The following is a 19879-nucleotide window of genomic DNA, read 5'->3' on the forward strand; positions in this document are numbered from 1 at the left end:
ATCCTCTCCAAGAAAAACATGCCTCCGGCTAAATCTTGTCACGATCGTCGTAAGGAGCGGACCAAAATGCAGCGTCGTATGTGTTCATGATGATTTTTTAATTAAAGAAAGCACTGAATACAAACTATACAAAACGAATGTGACGCTATAATGAGAACTGTGCTGACACAAGCAAATAACATAGACAATCACCCCCAACCGAAAATGACAAAACAGGCTACCTAAATGTGGCTCCCAATCAGAGACAACGACTAACACCTGCCTCTGATTGAGAACCATATCAGGCCAAACACAGAAACAGACAAACTAGACATCCAACATAGAATGCCCACTCAGATCACACCCTGACCAAACAAAACATAGAAACATACAAAGCAAACTATGGTCAGAGTGTGACAAATCTAGTTGGCTACCCCTGCACTACAGGATGTGGAAACAAGAGTGGTAGTAGGTGCCTGAATCTGATTGGCGGGGTGTCAACCACAATGATTAGTGGGGCCATACAGGAAGTGCTATCTCTGCCCTATCTACCTCTCAGCACAACCACAGGAAAACACACTAATAGAGATATTACAGCTAACTGATATAAATATATAAATCGCAAAAGGTGTACGTGCACAGACTGAGAATGGAAATGAATTGTGCCAACAAACAGAGAGAAACAGGATTGATAAACGTTATCAGGTTAGATTAGTATCAAAGAAAAAAGAGGAGTTGCAGAATTCCAGTACACCCAGTGTAGAGAGAGAAAATACAACTGAAAACATGTTGAAGTAGAACCACTTAGCAGTCTTGGTTTTCCAAAAAACGGGGATAGAATGAGAAATCTATAAATATCAAAACATTGGAAATAAAATCAAAAGACAGGAAAAGTCTAATTCAGAGATCTACTAGAATTCAGCCGTGGGCCGATTTTTTTCTTGAGCGAATAGTTGGGGGGCCGGAACATAATTCAGCAATAAGGCCCGAGGGTGTGTGCTATAACAGCTAAGGGCTGTTCTTATGCACGAAACAACGAAGTGCCTGGATACAGCCCTTAGCCGTGGTAAATTGGCCATACACCACTAACCCCTGAGGTGCCTTATTGCTATTATAAACTAGTTCCCTACATAATTACAGCAGTAAAAAATAAATGTTTTGTCATACCCATGGTATACGGATTGATATGCCAGGGCTGTCAGCCAATCAGCATTCAGGGCTCAAACCACCCAGTGTGTCACGACTTCCACCGAAGTCGGCTCCTCTCCTTGTTCGGGCGGCGTTCGGCGGTCGACGTCACCAGCTTTCGCCGCTCCATTTTTCATGTATCCATTTGTTTTGTCTTGTTCCCTGCACACCTGGTTTTCATTCCCCAATCAATCTACATGTATTTATTCCACTGTTCCCCATCATGTCTTTCTGAAAGATTGTTCGTGTTACGTGTGTATTGTTGACGCGGCAGACTGGTTTGTTTTGTCCATGTTATTATTTTACGAAGATGTTTATTGTTAAACATAATTATTGTGACTGTTTTGCGCGTTTTGCCTAAATAAAGTGTGCACCTGTTCACAAATCTCTGCTCTCCTGCACCTGACTTCGCTACCAGTACGCACACATTCTGACACAGTGTATAATTACAAATAATTTGTAGACTGCATATTGACTGCAAGAAGCCCAAACAGATCTAATGTTTGACTAAAACATAATTATTTCAAACCTTGCTTACATTTGTATACGATCACTTGTCTCTCTATTATGTGTGGGAATACTTAGGAAGAGATTTCTTGAATTAAAATCACTTGGAGCTCATTTCCTGGTGTTTTTACAGTCTTTTATGTAATTGTATTTAATTTATTTTGTTTAGAAAACTTAGGGGGCCGAATAAAACCACTCGTTGGCCAAATTCGGCCCGCCGCTGCCAGTTGGGGAACCCTGTTCAAGTTGATTTAATAAAGATCCAAATGAGAGAAATTGAAAGAGCTAGTTCTAGAGCCTGGAGTGGGAAGAGGAGAAGGAGGAGGAGGGGGTAAAGACCGTGCTGGCTGGGACAGGCGCAGACAGAGAGGAGCGTGGGAAGAGAGAGGATAGGAATAGGCGTAGGAGGGACTGCAGGATACAGGGGCCAAGGGCTGTGACTCACTAACCATCAGAAACCTTGTCTGAACAAGTTCTGTCTTGTTTTGCTTCTTTATTTGACTTAAGGGGGTTGGTTCCACTACGGATTAAGACATATCCAGTTGTAGACTGGCACTTTCACATTTCCTGTACTTTAAGATTCAGTGTAGGGTAAAATGGGCCTCAACTTTCATGGCCATTTCCAACCCTTCCAAAAACACCCACTGTTGTGTTCAGTAAGGCATAGCGTAACATAATGTTTTGCAAAAGAAAACAAAAATGTGTGTTCTTTTTGGGCAAGATCAGGTAATAACTGCTAATTTAAAAAAAGAAGGCCCTACTGAACAAGTTCCAGGTGTAGAACAGAACATGCCTACATGGTAAAAAGTACCTGCTGTGGCGTTGCAAGAGCCCCTAACTGAACACATTTATAAATGTGTGATTACAAACGGTCAGACCATGGCTATTTAGTTTAGTTAACTCTGGGTACACAGTAAGTAGTGCTGTTTGTCCAAACAGTCACAACATAGTTGGACTTTTACCGTCAGTTTTTTAGGGTCAAAGTTACGAGAAATGTCAAGAAAAAAGGGACCGACCCATGAACCCTCTTGCATCTGCCAGAGTACCTAAACTCTACACAGCATGTGTACTTAACCACTACACAACCTCTACACAACACGCATACAGAAAAACTACACAACATCTGTAGACAGCCTCTAGACAACATGTGTACACAACTTCTACCCAAATATTTACACAACCTCTGCACCACATCTACACTGCATGAGTACACAACCTATAAACAACATATAAACCATCTATACACAACACCTGTAAACAACAACTTCATGATCTACTCTTAAAATGTTAACCAAAACTGGGTTTCCAAAGACAACTACTGCATATGTGAAGGATTGTGTTGCATGAAGAGTGTTTAGGAATACTGTAGTGTATGACGATATTGTACTAGCTGTGATTTAAAACTATCACCAGAGGGCAATGTCTCAGTTGCCTGTGAGTCATTCTAGATGACCTAAAAGATTAAGCAGTTTTCAGATTAAATGTTTGGTCAGAAATGGGAGCAAGTACGCTGACGTGTATTTGATCAGACATAAATAGGCTAATCTAAAAGGGTGTCATTCTACTGTGACAAAAGGCTCATTGAGAATAATTATACTGTGACCAGAACATACCTGCAAAGACTCTACAGCCGCGACACACGCATTGGCTTGTTCACATTGCCCTGCTACAATGTGTGGATTGTTGCACACGCCCTGCTACAATGTGTGGATCATTGACAGCAAGCACTCTCACCTACAGTATGTTTACTGTACCTCACTGTGTTGTTTCAATGTATCTGGGGGTAAACACAGACTTTTTTGAGAGAGAGATTCGTCTTCATGTATCAACCATTATCATGATTGGATCACAGAGACAGAAGGGTCACGTGGGAATATCCAGATATTGAGATGATGGAAGTCAACTCAATGTGACAGACTGTCAGAAGCTTGGTGATCACTCCCAGTGGCCTTTATATCCCAAATAAATGGCCAGTTAACGTCTTCAGTTCTAGTGGTTAGAGCATTTTGCCAGTAAACAAAAGGTTGCTGGATTGAATCCCCAAGCTCGCAAGGTAAAAATATGTCGTTCTGCCCCTGAGCAAGGCAGTTAACCCACTGTTCCCCAGGCGCCGAAGACGTGGATGTTGTTTAAGGCAGCCCCCCGCACCTCTCGGATTCAGAGGGGTTGGGTTAAATGTAGAAGACATATTTCAGTTGAATACATTCAGTTGGACAACTGACTAGGTATCCCCATTTCACTTACTACAGTAATGATGTCCGCCTATTGAAAAGGATGGTGGGAAAGCTCTCTGGTGAGACGAGTACAGTTATAATCATTTTATTAGTGGACGATCACCAGATCGTGATCGTCACCAGAGGTGAAAGTGAATGGAGATTTCTCTCCCACACTGGCTTAATATAATTACGCATATCTGACATCTGACATCTCACAATAAATCTGATGACGTTAGAGATGTGATTGACTAAAACAATGAGCAGATTTAGTCTGGGGGGAAAAGCACGGCAGACTACAAAACAAGAAAAAACACAACTCACAAAACAACATCAAGAAGAACATCAAAACATTGCAAAAGATACAGCAAAAAAGTCAACTAACTGATTGAATCCTAGTCAACACTATACTCCTATGTCAACCACACACACCACTAGACAATTCCAGAAATTCCACTCCTGGGGTTGACAGTTAAAGCAGGTTGCTCATCAGATCATCAAACAAGGCCACAACTTTGCACGAGTGCATGGAACATGTGGCATGGCCCATACTTCTTACTCCATGAACATACAAAGCACAAACTAGCAACCACTAACACATTCTTAGCACTATAGTAAAGCACATGGTAAGATAAGGCTAATCTTTCTGTCACTTGCACACAGAGCACAAATGCCTGATTGAGGAATTCATTTGTGGAGGGTGTCCAAGCCTTCTGAACAATGCAAAATAATGACAACAGGAAGCGTGCCATTTGTGGTAAGAGTTACAACATCATGAGGGAGTTCCTCAAAATCCGGAAATCTCAAAGAATATTAATCTTGCAAGAAACAAATGGTTCAAGTTATATTCTGTAGTTATCACTGGTTAACCTATGCAGGATAATTTAGTAGCATTCTTTTACATTTTTATTTTTATTTTTTACATATGACGCTTCAGTCACAAAAACAATGCAAATATCCTCACCTATCCACACTGCAGGGATCTACACAGGACCGGTTGCAAAAGAGTGTGTTCTCTTTAGGAGTCCAGCCTAGAGAGGAAGCCTGACTCGACTTCAGCAGGAGGTCCTGGGATGAAGCTCAACCAATGATAACACAGTAGCTGCGTCACAGGGACTACAAATTAATTTGAACCATTAGAGGGCCTCTAGACAGAGCTGCATGCTGGGGACTAGGTAAAAAGCTAGTGCAGTTGAGTGACCACAAATGGCCCAACCATGGAGTTGCTTCTTGGTAGCCAGGTGAGCCTTATGACATAGCTGCTGGACCATTTTAAAATCCATAACGTTTTACTCTTAGTGCCTTGCAAAAGTATTCAGACCCCTTGGATTTCTTCACATTTTAATGTGTCACAAAGTGGGACAAAAATGTATTTAATTGTCATTTTTTTGTCAATCTATACAAAATACTCTATAATGTCAAAGTGGAAGATAAAAAAATAAAAAATCAACAAAATTCATAACTAAAATATAGTCATTGCATAAGTATTCAGCCCCTTTGTTTAGCCGAGCCTAAATTAGTTCAGGAGTCAAATTTGGCTCAACAAGTCACATAATAAATTACATGGACTCACTCTGTGAAAGAATAGGGGTTGACATACAACATCTCTAAGGCCTTTCAGGCAAGTATTGAATTTCAAGCACAGATTCAACTGCAAAGACCAGGGAGCTTTTCAAAAGCCTCATAAAGAAGGGCAGTGATTGGTAGATGGGTAACAATAACAAATCAGACATTGAATATCGCTTTAAGCATGGTCAAGTTTAATAATTACAGTATGCTGTGGGTTACAGTGCCTTCAGAAAGTATTCACACCCCTTGACTTTTTCCACATTTTGTTGTGTTACATACAGCCTGAATTTAAAATAGATTAAACTGCGATTTAGGTCATTGGCCTACACACAATACCCCATAATGTCAAAGTGGAATTATGTTTTTAGACATCTTTACAAATTAATAAAAATGAAAAGCTGAAATATCTTGAGTCAATAACTACTCAACCCCTTTGTTGAGGGGTCAGGGGAGGGTTTGGCCGGCTGGGATTTCCTTGTCCCATCGCACTCTAGCGACTCCTTGTGGTGGGCCGGGCATCTGCAAGCTGACTTCAGTCACCAGCTGGATGGTGTTTCCTCGGTTTCCTTGGTGCAATTGGCTTTCGGTTTAAGCAAGCAATGTGTCAAGAAGCAGTGCGGCTTGGCAGGGTTATGTTTCAGAGGACGCATGGCTCTCCACCTTCGCATCTCCCAAGTCCCTAGGGGATTTGCAGCGATGAGACAAGACTGTAACTACCAATTGGATATCATTAAATTAGGGAGGAAAAGGAGGTAAAAGTGAAAAACAAAAAAAAGGAATAGAGCTAAGCACAGGCAACATCCTAGAGGAAAACCTGGCTCAGTTTGCTTTCCAACAGACACTGGAAGATGATTGCAAATCTCAGCAGGACAATAACCTAAAACAAACAAAAGGCCAAATATACAGTGGAGTTGCTTACCAAGACGGCATTGAATGTTCAAGAGTGGTCTATTTATAGTTTTGACTTAAATCGTCTTGAAAATCTATGGCAAGACTTGAAAATGGCTGTCTAGCAATGATCAACAACCAACTTGACAGAGCTTGAAGAATTTAAAAACGAATAATGTGAAAATATTGTACAATCCAGGTGTGCAAAGCTTTTAGAGTCTTACCCAGAAAGGCTGACAGCTGTAATAGCTGCCAAAAGTGATTCTAACATGCATTGACTCAGAAGTGTGAATACTCAAAGCCAATTTATGCCTGATCCGAAAATGTGGTCGGAGGCTCCTTAGGGAGGGTGTGACTCAATTGTGAAGCCTCTGGAGGCATGCAGAGACCAATTCGAGCTCCATACAGCATCACCGTGCACCTCCCAAATCGTGAAACAATACGGAGGGCTCTGTATATCTCCGTGTAGCTCCACATTGACATAGATGGGGGCTGGACGGTAGACGGTAGATGGGGGCTGGAGGTCCTGTATAAACACAAGCTCACTTCCTTGACAACTTCCTTCACAACAGCTCTGCTCTGCTACATGAAGCGCAAGAAGTATGAATGCCCTGACTTTTGCAGAGGCCGTTTCGCAGTAAATGCTGTACGGCCGCTACAGACACGGATTGACCATGCAGAGCCTTGTTTGATATTTAGATATTTCTGTATTTCATTTCAAATACATTTGCATACATTTCTAAAAACATGCATTCACTTTGTCATTATGGGTTATTGTGGGTAGATGGGTGAGGAAAAAAAAGGTGTTTCATCAATTTTCAATCCAGGCTGTAACACAACAAAATGTGAATTAAGTCAAGGGGTATGAATACTTTCTGAAGACACTGTATGATTTAAATCGCCAACACACATCAAAGCCACAGTCGACCTTCTGAACTGAGCTGTAGGACAGGAATTAAACTGTTCAGGGATGTTACCATGAGGCCGTTGGTGATTTTAAAACAGTTACAGAGTTCAATGGCTGTTATGAGAGAAAACTGAGGATGGATCAACAACATTGTAGTGACACCATTCTGTATACTTCCAGCCTGTCCTTGGACACTGTGGTATCTAACCTCCAATCGAGCTTCAATGCCATACAACACTACTTCCGTGGCCTCCAACTGCTCTTAAACGCTAGTAAAACCAAATGCATGCTTTTCAACCGTTCGCTGCCTGCACCCGCACGCCCGACTAGCATCACCACCCTGGATGGTTCCGACCTAGAATATGTGGACATCTATAAGTACCTAGGTGTCTGGCTAGACTGTAAACTCTCCTTCCAGACTCATATCAAACATCTCCAATCTAAAATCAAATCTAGAGTCGGCTTTCTATTCCGCGACAAAGCCTCCTTCGCTCTGCTTAACAGTACGATCTGTCCAAGTGATGAATCCAGCAGACTCCACTACTCTTCACCAAATTCTTGTTGGTCAAGGCACCCTTCTTGAGCAACATGACCAAGCCCTGAAAACTCTGCTGGAGAACATCAAGGAGTTTTCACACAGCCTGTCTGACCTACAGGTCCTAACCTCCACCCGGAGTTCACAACCAGTCTCAAGTCCCTCTTCTGCACCCCGGGAGCCTTTTGTTCCGACTCCTGAGCGCTATGATGGTAATCTTGGCGCTTGCAGAGGCTTTCTTTTCAATGTTCACTAGTATTTGAGCAACAGCCCTACTCTTATTCTAGTGAATGAGCCAAGATGTATTTTTTGATTGGCTGCCTTCTGGGAGCAGCGCTTTCCTGGGCAACTGCGGTGAGGGAGAGACAGTACCTATCTGCTTCTCCTACGGTCATTTCACAGATGAGGTGAGGAAGGTCTTCGACCACCCAGTTTGTGGAAAGGATGCCGCTAACCAACTTCTGTCCCTTCGTCAAGGCTCCCAGAGTGTGGATGAAATGGCATGTGAGTTCCACACCCTCGCCGCAGAGAGTGTGTGGAATGATGAGGCCCTCCAGGGAGCATTCCAGAACGCACTCACTGAGACCCTCAAAGACAAGTTGGTGTCGAGAGAGGAGCCTGATGGACTTGACAAACTCATTTCTCTGACTATCCTCATTGACAACCGTCTCCGTGAGTGTTGGATGGAGAGGGGAGGTAATGTAATGGACAGCTACGAAGGACACTGCCAAGGTTAGGGCAGTCACAGAGTGGCCCGTACCCACTAATCTGAAGCAGTTACAGCGTTTCCTGGGGTTTGCCAATTTTTTATAGACGATTCATCCATGACTACAGTTGTTTGGCAGCTCCTTTTACCTCCACCTCCACTCCATTCCACTGGTTCCCTGAAGCAGAGGCAGCGTTCCAGGAACTCAAGCACCGCTTCACTACTGCTCCAATCCTTACCCAGCCAGACCCACAACTCCAGTTCGTCCTTGAGGTGGACGCTTCCGACACCGGAGTAGGTGTAGTCCTGTCTCAGGACTTGCCCTTGAAAGTCGTTTCCAAAAAACTAGCTCCCCGTTTCATTGGCCCCATTGAGATTGTTTGTGTCATAAACCCCTCTGCGACGCATCTGAAACACCCAGCTCTCTCAAAATTGACCCCACCTTCCATGTGTCCTTAATTAAACCAGTCTGCTCCAGTCCCCTGTCCCCTCCTGCAGCTGCTCCTCCACCTCCTTGGCTCATCGACAACCATCCTGCCTACAATGTCTGCCGGCTTTTGGATGTGCGCCGTTGGGATTCCGGTTGCCAGTATCTGGTGTACTGGGAGGGATATGGGCCTGAGGAGCGCTGCTGAGTACCCCGTCGTCACATTCTGGATCCCTTGTACAGGATTTTCATACCTCACACCCAGACAAGCCGGGTCGTGCACCAGGTGGTGCCCGTGGGGGTGGGGGGGGACAGGGGGACAGGTGTGCTGTAGTCAGAGCAAATCCCTTCCAGCTGCAACTCGTTCCATAATCAATACCTCTACAAATACTCAGTCCTGCCACTTCCACTCCGCCAGATCGTAATCTCTGCTCAGTCCGTTATTATTCTAGCCATTTATGATTACTCAAGATCCTGTTACTCTGCTGTGCCTGTTTCCCTGCCTGATACCGTTTATCCTCTCATTGCAGTTACCGCTCTGTCTCTGTCTCCTGTTCCACATCTCACCACCCAACTACCTTGCTCTGGATTTTACTCACCACCACTACCTTGGATTCCCCTCAGGATCTGTTTACCCTGTTCTACTCAGCCAACTCCACCTCAGTCTCCACATCTGCTTTTTCTGCAACACATCCGAGCTTCCCCGGATCTGTACTCCATATCTCTCTGTGTAACAATAAATGTATTGGTTCATTCATCCCTATTTCCTCATCTGAGTCTGCTCTTGGGTTCCCCGGTGTCGCTCCGCTTAACACACACACACACTGTGGTAACCACACCAATTTTCCCTCATTCTCTTCTCTCATTTTGGTTTGATTTTACAGAGCATTGCTGTCCTCAAGGAAAAAAGTCCAACCTAAATGTTATAAAAACCAACACAAACAATTTCAACCAACCACAGATAAGATACTACACAAATACATTGAAAACACTATACATGGACACACTATGTAACACCACCAGAAAAGAGAGTGACATATTGATTGATCTGTGCCAAGGTATCCCTCCCTATCCGTCTGACACAGAGCGGAAAAGTTTGCATACCTGAAGTTTAGTTCTGGTTCCACGCCTTATCCGAACAGCTTGAAGTCCATGTCACATTCCTTTTCTATTAAACAGGCTTCTCCATGTACTTTGTCTAGTAAACGACTGTAAAAACACCATCTTCAATTTTAACCTAAAGGCTATATTGAAGAATATACATTAAAAAGTATCAGACATGCCCAAAAACACTGTTTTCCCAAACAGAAGTTATTCTGTAGTCTGGGAGTGTTTCTGGGCTGAATGTGTAACAATTTCCTCTGGATATTAAGAAACCTTTCTGCTCAAAAGCAAAGAATGCAGCGTTGTGCAACACGGCAGGGAGGGACTTGGAATCTGGCATGATTCCACCAAGAAGGGGAGACACCCACCTATCTGTGTGTTATTTGTTATATTGCTATTATAAAACTATAGGCACATAGAAACGTAGAGGGAGGGAGAGAGAACAATAGACAGAAAGCAGGGTAAATCTCATTCCTTTCCTTCTTGCTGTAGAAAATTACCTCCAACTGTTAACCACAGCATGACTCAAGTCAGAATCTTTTGTGATTGACTTCACACAGAGAATATATTGAGTGTGAGTCTAATCACCTTGTAATGTATCACCATCTAGTGGCATCTTAGCAAAGGTATATAATAAACTGGGTGGTTCAAGCCCTGAATGCTGATTGGCTGACAGCCATGGTATATCAGACCGTATACCATGGGTATGACAAAACATGTATTTTTACTGCTGTAATTATGTTGGTAACCAGTTTATAATAGCAATAAGGCACCTCTGGGGTTTGTGATATATGGCCAATATACCACGGCTAAGGGCTGTGTCCAGGCACTCCGCGTTATGTTGTGCTAAAGAACAGCCCTTAGCCGTGGTATATTGGTCATATACCACACCCCCTCGGGCCTTATTGCTTAACCATAACATGGTTGAAGGGATTTCATTTAATTCCACCAAAAATAATCATACAAAAATAATTATTGTCATATGTAGGCCTATATGCTAAAATATAATTTTGTGATACTTCTTACTACCTTGGAATCCCTGTGTGACTGTTGCTGTTGTGGTTCACGGGTCACTGATGAACAGGAGTGAATGCTCTTATAGCCTACCAGAACCTTCTGTCATTGTCACCTCAGCTCCTTATTCTTTATCAGAAATGGATCACGTTCATATAAAAATAAAATATTTTATTTTTGATATTCATTCAAAAATATGTTTAATAACAATAATACATTGTATACATTCTGTTTAAAGTAAGTCAACTTTTGTATACACTGTGTAACAAAACAACAGAAAAATAGCCATCGAGATCACTTGAGAGGTGTTTATGTGGAGCTAAAAGTAGAGCTAAAGGTGCTGTTCTGTCGAGCCAGGAAGTAGTCAGCCTTTCCTCTGGGTTTTAGGAGGAGGTAAAGGAAGACGGAGACCACAGTCAGGAAACAAACAGACCCTGCTACACCCACCATCAGCCATGTGGACCTGGGGTCTGAGAAAGGGAGAGAGCGAGTGAAACACACACATTTCATGGCTTGCTTTGAGTTTCAATCACATAATCAATGGTACATTTAAGAAATAAGGCCTGAGGAGGTGTGGTATATGGCCAATATACCATGGCTAAGGGCTGTTCTTATACACGACGCAACGCGGAGTGCATGGATACAGCCATTAGCCGTGCGTGGCGTATTGTCCATATACCACAAACTCCTGAGGTGCCTTATTGCTATTATAAACTGGTTACCAATGTAATTAGAGCAGTAAACAAGTAATTTTGTGTCAAGCCTGTGGTATATTGTCTGATATACCACATGCTTTCAGCCAATCAACATCCAGGACCCAAATTGCCTGGTTTAAAATTATCAATATGTACAGGTCTAGTGCATGTATCATATGTTAGTTGAGATGGGCCTACCTTCGACTCTGAACTGTGCAATGACCTCCTGTCTTCCTCCCTGGTTTTGAGTGACACACTTCAGCTCTGCCTTTGTATCCTCATCACACAGCTCAATGATGTACAGATTCACCTCAACATAACAACCCCCAGCCACTGTGGTTACCCTGGGAACCAAGCAATAATCTTCATTGAGCTTACTTGCACATTATATGTGTACACAATTAAAGAGACACATGCAATATGTATTACCTCCTCTGACTCATCAGAGCCCGTCCACCAAGGTTGGACGAATCCAATGAATGGCCGTCCACCAACCATGTGACCATTGTGGCGTCCGCTGATTGGCTCCCTGTGAAAACCTGGCAGGATATCTCCAAAACAGAGCCTGGATGTGGTTAGATAGAGGTGGTACAGTTAGAATACTGATGCAAGCCAAAATCAAAACATAGGTTTTCAAGTTAAACAGAGTATGCATATGTGATTCACCCACCCAATGGACTTTCAAAGATTGTTCCATTGGCAGGGGACACAATCTTGGGGGACACAACTGCTGGGGCTAAAAAAGGAAAGAAACAGGCCTTAGATAAAGCCAGGACCAAGACTACTACACTAGCCTAAGCATAAGTACACGTTCAACAACATAAAGTGATACACGCTAAGTAAGCAATTTATGCTTTTGAAGAGGTGAATCGGTCAAAAATAGAAAGTACTGTTATTGACATTTATTTTCTGAGCCGCATAACGATAGATCCACTCACATTCCACAGTGCTGAGACCAGGGTTAGGGGTTGTGGTTGTGTCTGGGTCAAAGATGGGCCTGGTGGTCTGAATGTAGGGAACTGGGTCAGGCACTGGAGAGAGAGGTCCACAGAACACACCACCATTACAACACATAGTAGACCAATACAGCGGCACATAAGTCAGGAGCATAGTAACTGTCAAAATGGTGGATTAAAAATATTGAGCAAATGGTGGGACAACTATGGAGAGGTATTCACAGGATTCAGTCAGTGGGTTCTCAGATAAAGCCATAAAACTGTTGTCGTGCTATGGTATTCCACCTTTTACATTGAGGTTAATGGTCCTGCTGACTGTGTACTGGAGGTTGTTGACGTGGACTCTAAGCTGACAGGTGTAGAGGCCCTGGTCTGCTGGCCTCACGTCTGAGATGAGGATCACGTCTTGTCTCTGTCTTTGGTAGCGCCCACTGCCAACAGGAAGCACTGTCGGGCTGGAGTCCTATGTGAATGGAAACAGTTGAGTGAGGAAAACTCCAGACATGCTTTAGGTAGATGGTTCATAGCTAGACGCACAAACGACAAAACAAACCATAAAGGAACTCTGCAATAAAGGTAGCCTATTGTTTGCACACACCTTATACCACTCTATTTCCTCAGTCCTGTTGAAGTCCTTTAAATGAGGACATCTGATTGACAATTTTTTTCCCACGGGTGTAGAGATGGGATAAGACAACTTCTCAATATCAGTTTGCTTGGTCTCATAAACTTGTAGAATGATGCTTCCAATTACACATAATGTGTCATTTCTGAAAATGACAGAAGAAAAAGCAATACATATTAAGCACTGATACCACAGGATATAACCTGTGCTTAGGATATGTTAGATATTCCATGACATTGTCCATGTCAAAATATATTAAAGTGTTCAACTGACAGACATCAATATACGACAGGTAGACATATTTACATACTGTACATACTACAGTAAAAATAAGTAACTAAAGGGAAAGCCTTATGCAAATGGCTGTGACGATTTATCTACCTGTAGATGCAGGAGTACTCTCCGGAGTCAGAAGTTCGAGCTGGGAGGAGCCACAGCTGTCGCTCACGCTGCAGGACCCGCCCCTCTTTCCCCTCGTCAGGGTCAATGCCCTCCGTCCCATTTCCCTTGGCGATGACATAGGTGTAACCCGCCTTAGCCTGGGAGAATCGTTTGTAGAGGACCCTGTCGAACACAACGCAGCTTAGGACCACCGCTTCACCCTGCACACGGAACACCTCCGGCTCTGGAGACACCCTGAAACAGCCATCTGGGGAAACACATCAGTTACCATCAATAAATGTATACATACAGTGCCTTCGGAAAGTATTCAGACCCCTTGACTTTTTCCGGTTTCTTGGCAATTTCTCACATGGAATAGCCTTCATTTCTCAGAACAAGATTAGACTGACAAGATTCAGTAGAAAGTCCTTTGTTTCTGGCCATTTTGAGCCTGTAATCGAACCCACAAATACTGATGCTACACATACTCAACTAGTCTAAAGAAGGTCAGTTGTATTGCTTCTTTAATCAAGACAACAGTTTTCAGCAGTGCTAACATAATTGCAAGGGTTTTCTAATGATCAATTAGCCTTTTAAAATGAAAAACTTGGATTAGCTAACACAACGTGCCATTGGAACACAGGAGTGATGCTTGCTGATAATGGGCCTCTGTATGCCTATATAGATATTCCATTTTTTTTTAAATCAGCCATTTCCAGCTACAATAGTCACTTACAACATGAACAATGTCTATACTGTATTTCTGATCAATTCGATGTTATTTTAATGGACAAAAAATGTCATTTCCTTTCAAATACAAGGACATTTCTAAATGACCCCAAACTTTTGAACGGTAAGTATTTAAAAAAACAAAAAACAGAAATACCTTATTTACATAAGTATTCAGACCCTTTTCTTTGAGACTCGAAACTGAGCTCATGTGCATTTTGTTTCCATTGATCATCCTTGAGTAGTTTCTACAACTTCATTGGAGTTAATCTGTTGGAAATTCAATTGAATGGACATTATTTGGAAAGGCACACACTATATAAGGTCCCACAGATGACAGTGCATATCAGAGCAAAAACCAAGCTATGAGGTCGAAGGAATTGTCCGTAGAGCTCTGAGACAGGATTGTGTCGAGGCACAGAGCTGGGGAAGGGTACCAAAACATGTCTGCAGCATTGAAGGTCACCAAGAACACAGTGGCCTCCATCATTCTTAAATTGAAGAAGTTTGGAACCACCAACACTCTTCCTAGTCATGACAGCCCGCTTGGAGTTGGCCAAAAGGCACCTAAAGACTTTCAGACCATGAGAAACAAGATTCTCTGGTCTGATGAAACCAAGATTTTGGCCTGAATGCCAAGCGTCACATCTGGAGGAAACCTGGCATCATCCCTACGGCGCAGCATGGTGGTGGCAGCATCACGCATTGGGGATTTTTTTCAGCAGCAGGGACAGGAAACTAGTCAGGATCGAGACAAAGATCAACGGAGCAAAGTACAGACAGATCCTTGAAAACCTGAACGCTCAGAACCTCAGATTAGGGGCGAAGGTTCACCTTCCAACAGGACAAGCACACAGCCAAGACAACGCAGGAGAGGCTTCGGGACAAGTCTCTGAATGTCCTTGAGTGGTCCAGCCAGAGCCCAGACTTGAACCAGCAACCCTCCCCATCCAACCTCACAGAGCTTGAGGTGAACTGCAGAGAATGGGACAAACTCCCCAAATACAGGTGTGCCAAGCTTGTAGCATCATACCCAAGAAGACTCACGACTGTAGTCGCTGCCAAAAGTGCTTCCACAAAGTACTGAGTAAAGGGTCTGAATACTTGTGTAAATGTAACATTTCCGTTTTAAAAAATTAGCAAACATTTCTAAAAACCTGTTTTTGATTTGTCATTATGGGGTAATGTGTGTAGATTGATAAAAAAAATGTCTCATACATTTTAGAATAAGGCTGTAACCTAACATAATGTGGAAAAGGTCAAGGGGTCTGAATACTTTTCCGGAGGCACTGTACATTCTTAGGAATAAGTCATAGACCAGTCACATTCATATATAGATGCAAATGTGCGAGAGAGAGAGAGAGATAGAGAGAGAGAGCGAGAGAGAGAGAAAGAGAGACAGATACACACACACACTTACCTATCATAGGTAGCGGAGGTAGTCGTAGTCCACAGGCAGAGCGAGCGATGAACAATGCCGAGAGCAGATAGAGGATAACCATGGCATACTGGAGGAATAAGAACATATGTGTAGACCTTGCACCCAGAGTGTTATTATAATCACATGCTAAATTTGTAATGTTGGAGTGTGTCTGTGAGATCAGGAGAGACACTTTTCACTTGTCTTAAAAATGTAATGTGACATAAAATCCTTTTTGACACACCCACACAGACAGAAGTCGCTGACAAAGGGGTAGCTCTGACGAAAAACAGAACTCCGAGGGTGAAACCCGATATCTATCTATACTGCTGGAAGTTGTTAAAAAAAAGTGTGTTGTCAAAGTTTCAGTTCAGTAAATTATATAATAGCAAATGTTCAGCAGGAATGTGATTTGATATAATTCTGAAGTCAGCTGATCTAGTAGAAGAGTACCTGCTCTCTGCTTCTCATGGAGAGACTAATAATATCAGTAATATACATATATTCTACAGCTGCACCCAGGTAGACATGGTCTAATATAAATACACAGTGTACAAAACATTACAAACACCTTCATATTCAGTTGCCTTTAGAACAGTCTCAATTCGTCGGGGCATGGACTCTACAAGGTGTCGAAAGCATTCTGCAAGGATGCTGGCCCATGTTGACTCCAATGCTTCCCACAGTTGTGTCAATATATCTTTCATCTTGCCCATTCACCCTCTGAATGCCACACATTAACAATACGTCTCCAGGCTTAAAAATCATTATTTAACCTGTCTCCTCCCCTTCATCTACACTGATTGAAGTGGATTTAACAAGTGACATCAATAAAGGATCATAGCTTTCACCTGGATTCACCTGGTCAGTCTATTTAATGTTTTGTACATTCAGTGTATATTGTAATGTAAAAATATTGAATATAGTGAGACAAGTCTTGACAGCAAATATCTAACTACACTAATAAAAACAACAGCAGAACAAACTAAAAGTTGAAATCAATATAGTATTGATGTATAGCATTGACAAAAGACAATTAAATATCTACCTACTATTCCCTATTCTAAAATTCCTCAGGTGTTCTTTATTCTAAAGTTCCTAAAGTTGTCTTTATTCTAAATTTCCTAAAGTTGTCTTTATTCTAAAGTTCCTAAAGTTGTCTTTATTCTAAAGTTCCTAAAGTTGTCTTTATTCTAAATTTCCTAAAGTTGTCTTTATTCTAAAGTTCCTAAAGTTGTCTTTATTCTAAAGTTCCTAAAGTTGTCTTTATTCTAAAGTTCCTAAAGTTGTCTTTATTCTAAAGTTCCTAAAGTTGTCTTTATTCTAAATTTCCTAAAGTTGTCTTCATTCTAAAGTTTCTAAAGTTGTCTTTATTCTAAAGTTCCTAAAGTTGTCTTTATTCTAAAGTTCCTAAAGTTGTCTTTATTCTAAAGTTCCTAAAGTTGTCTTTATTCTAAAGTTCCTAAAGTTGTCTTTATTCTAAAGTTCCTAAGGTGTTCCTTATTCTAAAGTTCCTAAAGTGTTCCTTATTCTAAAGTTCCTAAGGTGTTCCTTATTCTAAAGCGCTAACCCCAGCTTGCTCTATGTACTTCACACAGTTTCCACTACTGAATTGAATCAGTACTCACGTTTGCCCAGGTGACCATGATGGTGACAGTGATGAGGTAGTGACAGTGGCTCTGTTCCAAGTAAATCCACACCACCAGAGTTAAGAAGACACAGTGGACCTCTGAGTGTGACATGTTCCTTCTTATACATATGTGACTGTCAGTCAAGACAAGCCGCTTCCGGGAAACTCTAATTCTTCTGATTTCCCTCCCAGCGTAGAAATTTCTGACGTTTCCCAATAAAATGGACAGCTCACCTCATGATGAAGACATCTCACCACTTCCAAAACAGAAAAACCCACACACACACTAACACACATGAGTACAAACATACACAAAGACAATAAGGTATGTTTGGCTTGTACTGTACAAATGTACTCGTATATATTTTCCCAACTTAACCCAATATTGGTTGACCTCAGTTTGATTAACTGCTTTGTAGTAGTAGAGACATCGGGTATTACTGTTTACATGTTATTTTCCTCTTCCCTTAGACATCTGCTGTTTAAACATGTTTGCTTTATGAGAACACAGACATGTTATACTGTCACACTGAGGAAATAAACAGCAGATTATGCAATCCAGTTCACTCAGAAACTGCAAAGATCCAATGATATTCAAGACAGAAGGGATGAAAAGCAGTTGTGTCTGTCTGTGTGGATTGCTGTAATTGTAACTGAACTCCCATAGCTGTGGGGTGTGTGTCCGTGTGCATGAGTATGTGTGCAGCCATGTACACGTCTACCATGTGACTAAACTGTTTGTTTTCTTGATGTTGGGTGTCATATGCCCATCAAATTCCCCAGTATACTTACCAGGTGAGTGACAGCACGTATAGTTAGGCGTCTGACTCACTGCATGTCTCAATTCTGTAGTAATAAGCATTCCATTAACCAAGATTAGACTCATATTAGTCACCATGTTGGATGGTATCCGTCGCCACTGTGCTGATACTAAATGCCAACTAACTCCGTGTATAGTAGTCACACACACTCATCTGCTCTAACAAATATTTGTTAACAATGGGGAGTGATGCATCATCTCTAGGGACGGCAGTAGGGTTCAGTGACTTGTATCGACCGTTGACTAAGCTTCATTGCATGTTTTGGGAACTCTCCAACTAGATTGGTTGTGATACGACTCGGCAACATTAACACTGAATCCTATTGAAGAGCAGGGGCTGATATCCCAGAAGCTGTGATGTCATAGATCAAGTCTATTTATTCCTATTCATGGAGGTCACCGGGTGCAGTTAGAGAAACTAGAGGGAATAATATATGAAAGAAATAGGATGACGATGTGTCTCCAGACGTAATGGTTTTTCTGAAACAGACAAAGCTACCTTACATAAGTCAAAGTTAAGTAACATTTTCTGTTCAGAAACATGACATTATCGTGACTTCTCCTTTCCATCTGAGCTTTCACACCCACACACCAATCTATATTCATGTCTACCACCTACACACTCGCCTCAAACAAACCTTAAGAGATACACCGTTACACAATACTAATAACATAGATACTGTATATTAGAGAACAGCTACAGACCTTCATGACACTGGCTCTACCATCCCTAGTACCAAATCTATAAGTGCAGGTCTGGTATATTCCACCCAATTCCTTGCAGAAGTTATGGAGAGATTAGTAAAGACATAGAATTTCTTTACGTGAACAAGGCCATCATAATATCAATAGACAAACAGTGAACTGCCCCGGTCAATTGTAAGTGCTGTTATTGTGAAGTGGAAACATCTAGGAGCAACAACGGATCAGCCGCAATGGTAGGCCACACAAGCGCACAGAACTGGACCTCTGAGTGCTGAAGTGCGTAAAAATCGTCTGTCCTCGGTTGCAACACTCACTACCGAGTTTCAAACTGCCTCTGGAAGCAACGTCAGCACAATAACTGTTCGTCGGGAGCTTCATGAAATGGGTTTCCATGGCAGAGCAGCCGCACACAAGCCTAAGATCACCATGCGCAATGCCAAGTGTTGGCTGGAGTGGTGTAAAGCTTGCAGCCATTGAACTCTGGAGCAGTGGAAATGTGTTCTCTGGAGTGATGAATCACGCTTCAAATCAAATCACATTTTATTGGTCACATACACATGTTTAGTAGATGTTATTGCGGGTGTAGTGAAATGCACCATCTGACAGTCTGACGGACAAATCTGAGTTTGGCGGATGCCAGGAGAACGCTACCTGCCCCAATGCATAGTGCTAACTGTAAAGTTTGGTGGACAAGGAATAATGTTCTGGGGCTGTTTTTCATGGTTCGAGCTAGGCCCCTTAGTTCCAGTGAAGGGAAATTTTAACGCTACAGCATACAAAGACATTCTAGACGATTATGTGCTTCCAACTTTGCGGCAACAGTTTGGGGAAAGCCCTTTCCTGTTTCAGCATGACAATGCCCCCATGCACAAAGCTTGGTC

The 19879-nt window shown here is 42.3% G+C and overlaps 2 protein-coding genes across 4 annotated transcripts in view; both read right to left on the bottom strand.

Moving 5' to 3' along the window:
• Positions 1-10308, bottom strand: part of zmp:0000000936 (interleukin-1 receptor type 1) — a 33680-nt gene extending 23372 nt beyond the window's left edge. The window contains exon 1 of one of the 3 annotated variants that reach the window (XM_024407838.2): positions 10024-10308. The gene's annotated coding sequence lies outside the window, so the exon portion shown is untranslated. Of the gene's footprint in view, positions 1-4851; positions 4948-10023 lie in introns of those variants that run through there. The other 2 variants (XM_024407821.2, XM_024407826.2) reach the window with 2 other exon arrangements.
• Positions 10309-11193: 885 nt separating this feature from the next.
• On the bottom strand, positions 11194-17627 carry LOC112239371 (interleukin-1 receptor type 2). Its single transcript, XM_024407847.2, has 10 exons — positions 17472-17627; positions 15844-15931; positions 13695-13962; positions 13287-13458; positions 12974-13151; positions 12671-12763; positions 12403-12468; positions 12162-12297; positions 11931-12076; positions 11194-11507 (listed from the first exon to the last, which is right to left on the bottom strand). The coding sequence occupies exons 1-10, from the start codon at positions 17583-17585 to the stop codon at positions 11347-11349; spliced, it is 1422 nt and encodes a 473-aa protein (XP_024263615.1). The 5' UTR covers positions 17586-17627; the 3' UTR covers positions 11194-11346.
• Positions 17628-19879: the final 2252 nt, after the last annotated feature.

This window comes from Oncorhynchus tshawytscha, linkage group LG03 (assembly GCF_018296145.1).
Source record: "Oncorhynchus tshawytscha isolate Ot180627B linkage group LG03, Otsh_v2.0, whole genome shotgun sequence".
Lineage (NCBI taxonomy): Eukaryota > Metazoa > Chordata > Actinopteri > Salmoniformes > Salmonidae > Oncorhynchus > Oncorhynchus tshawytscha.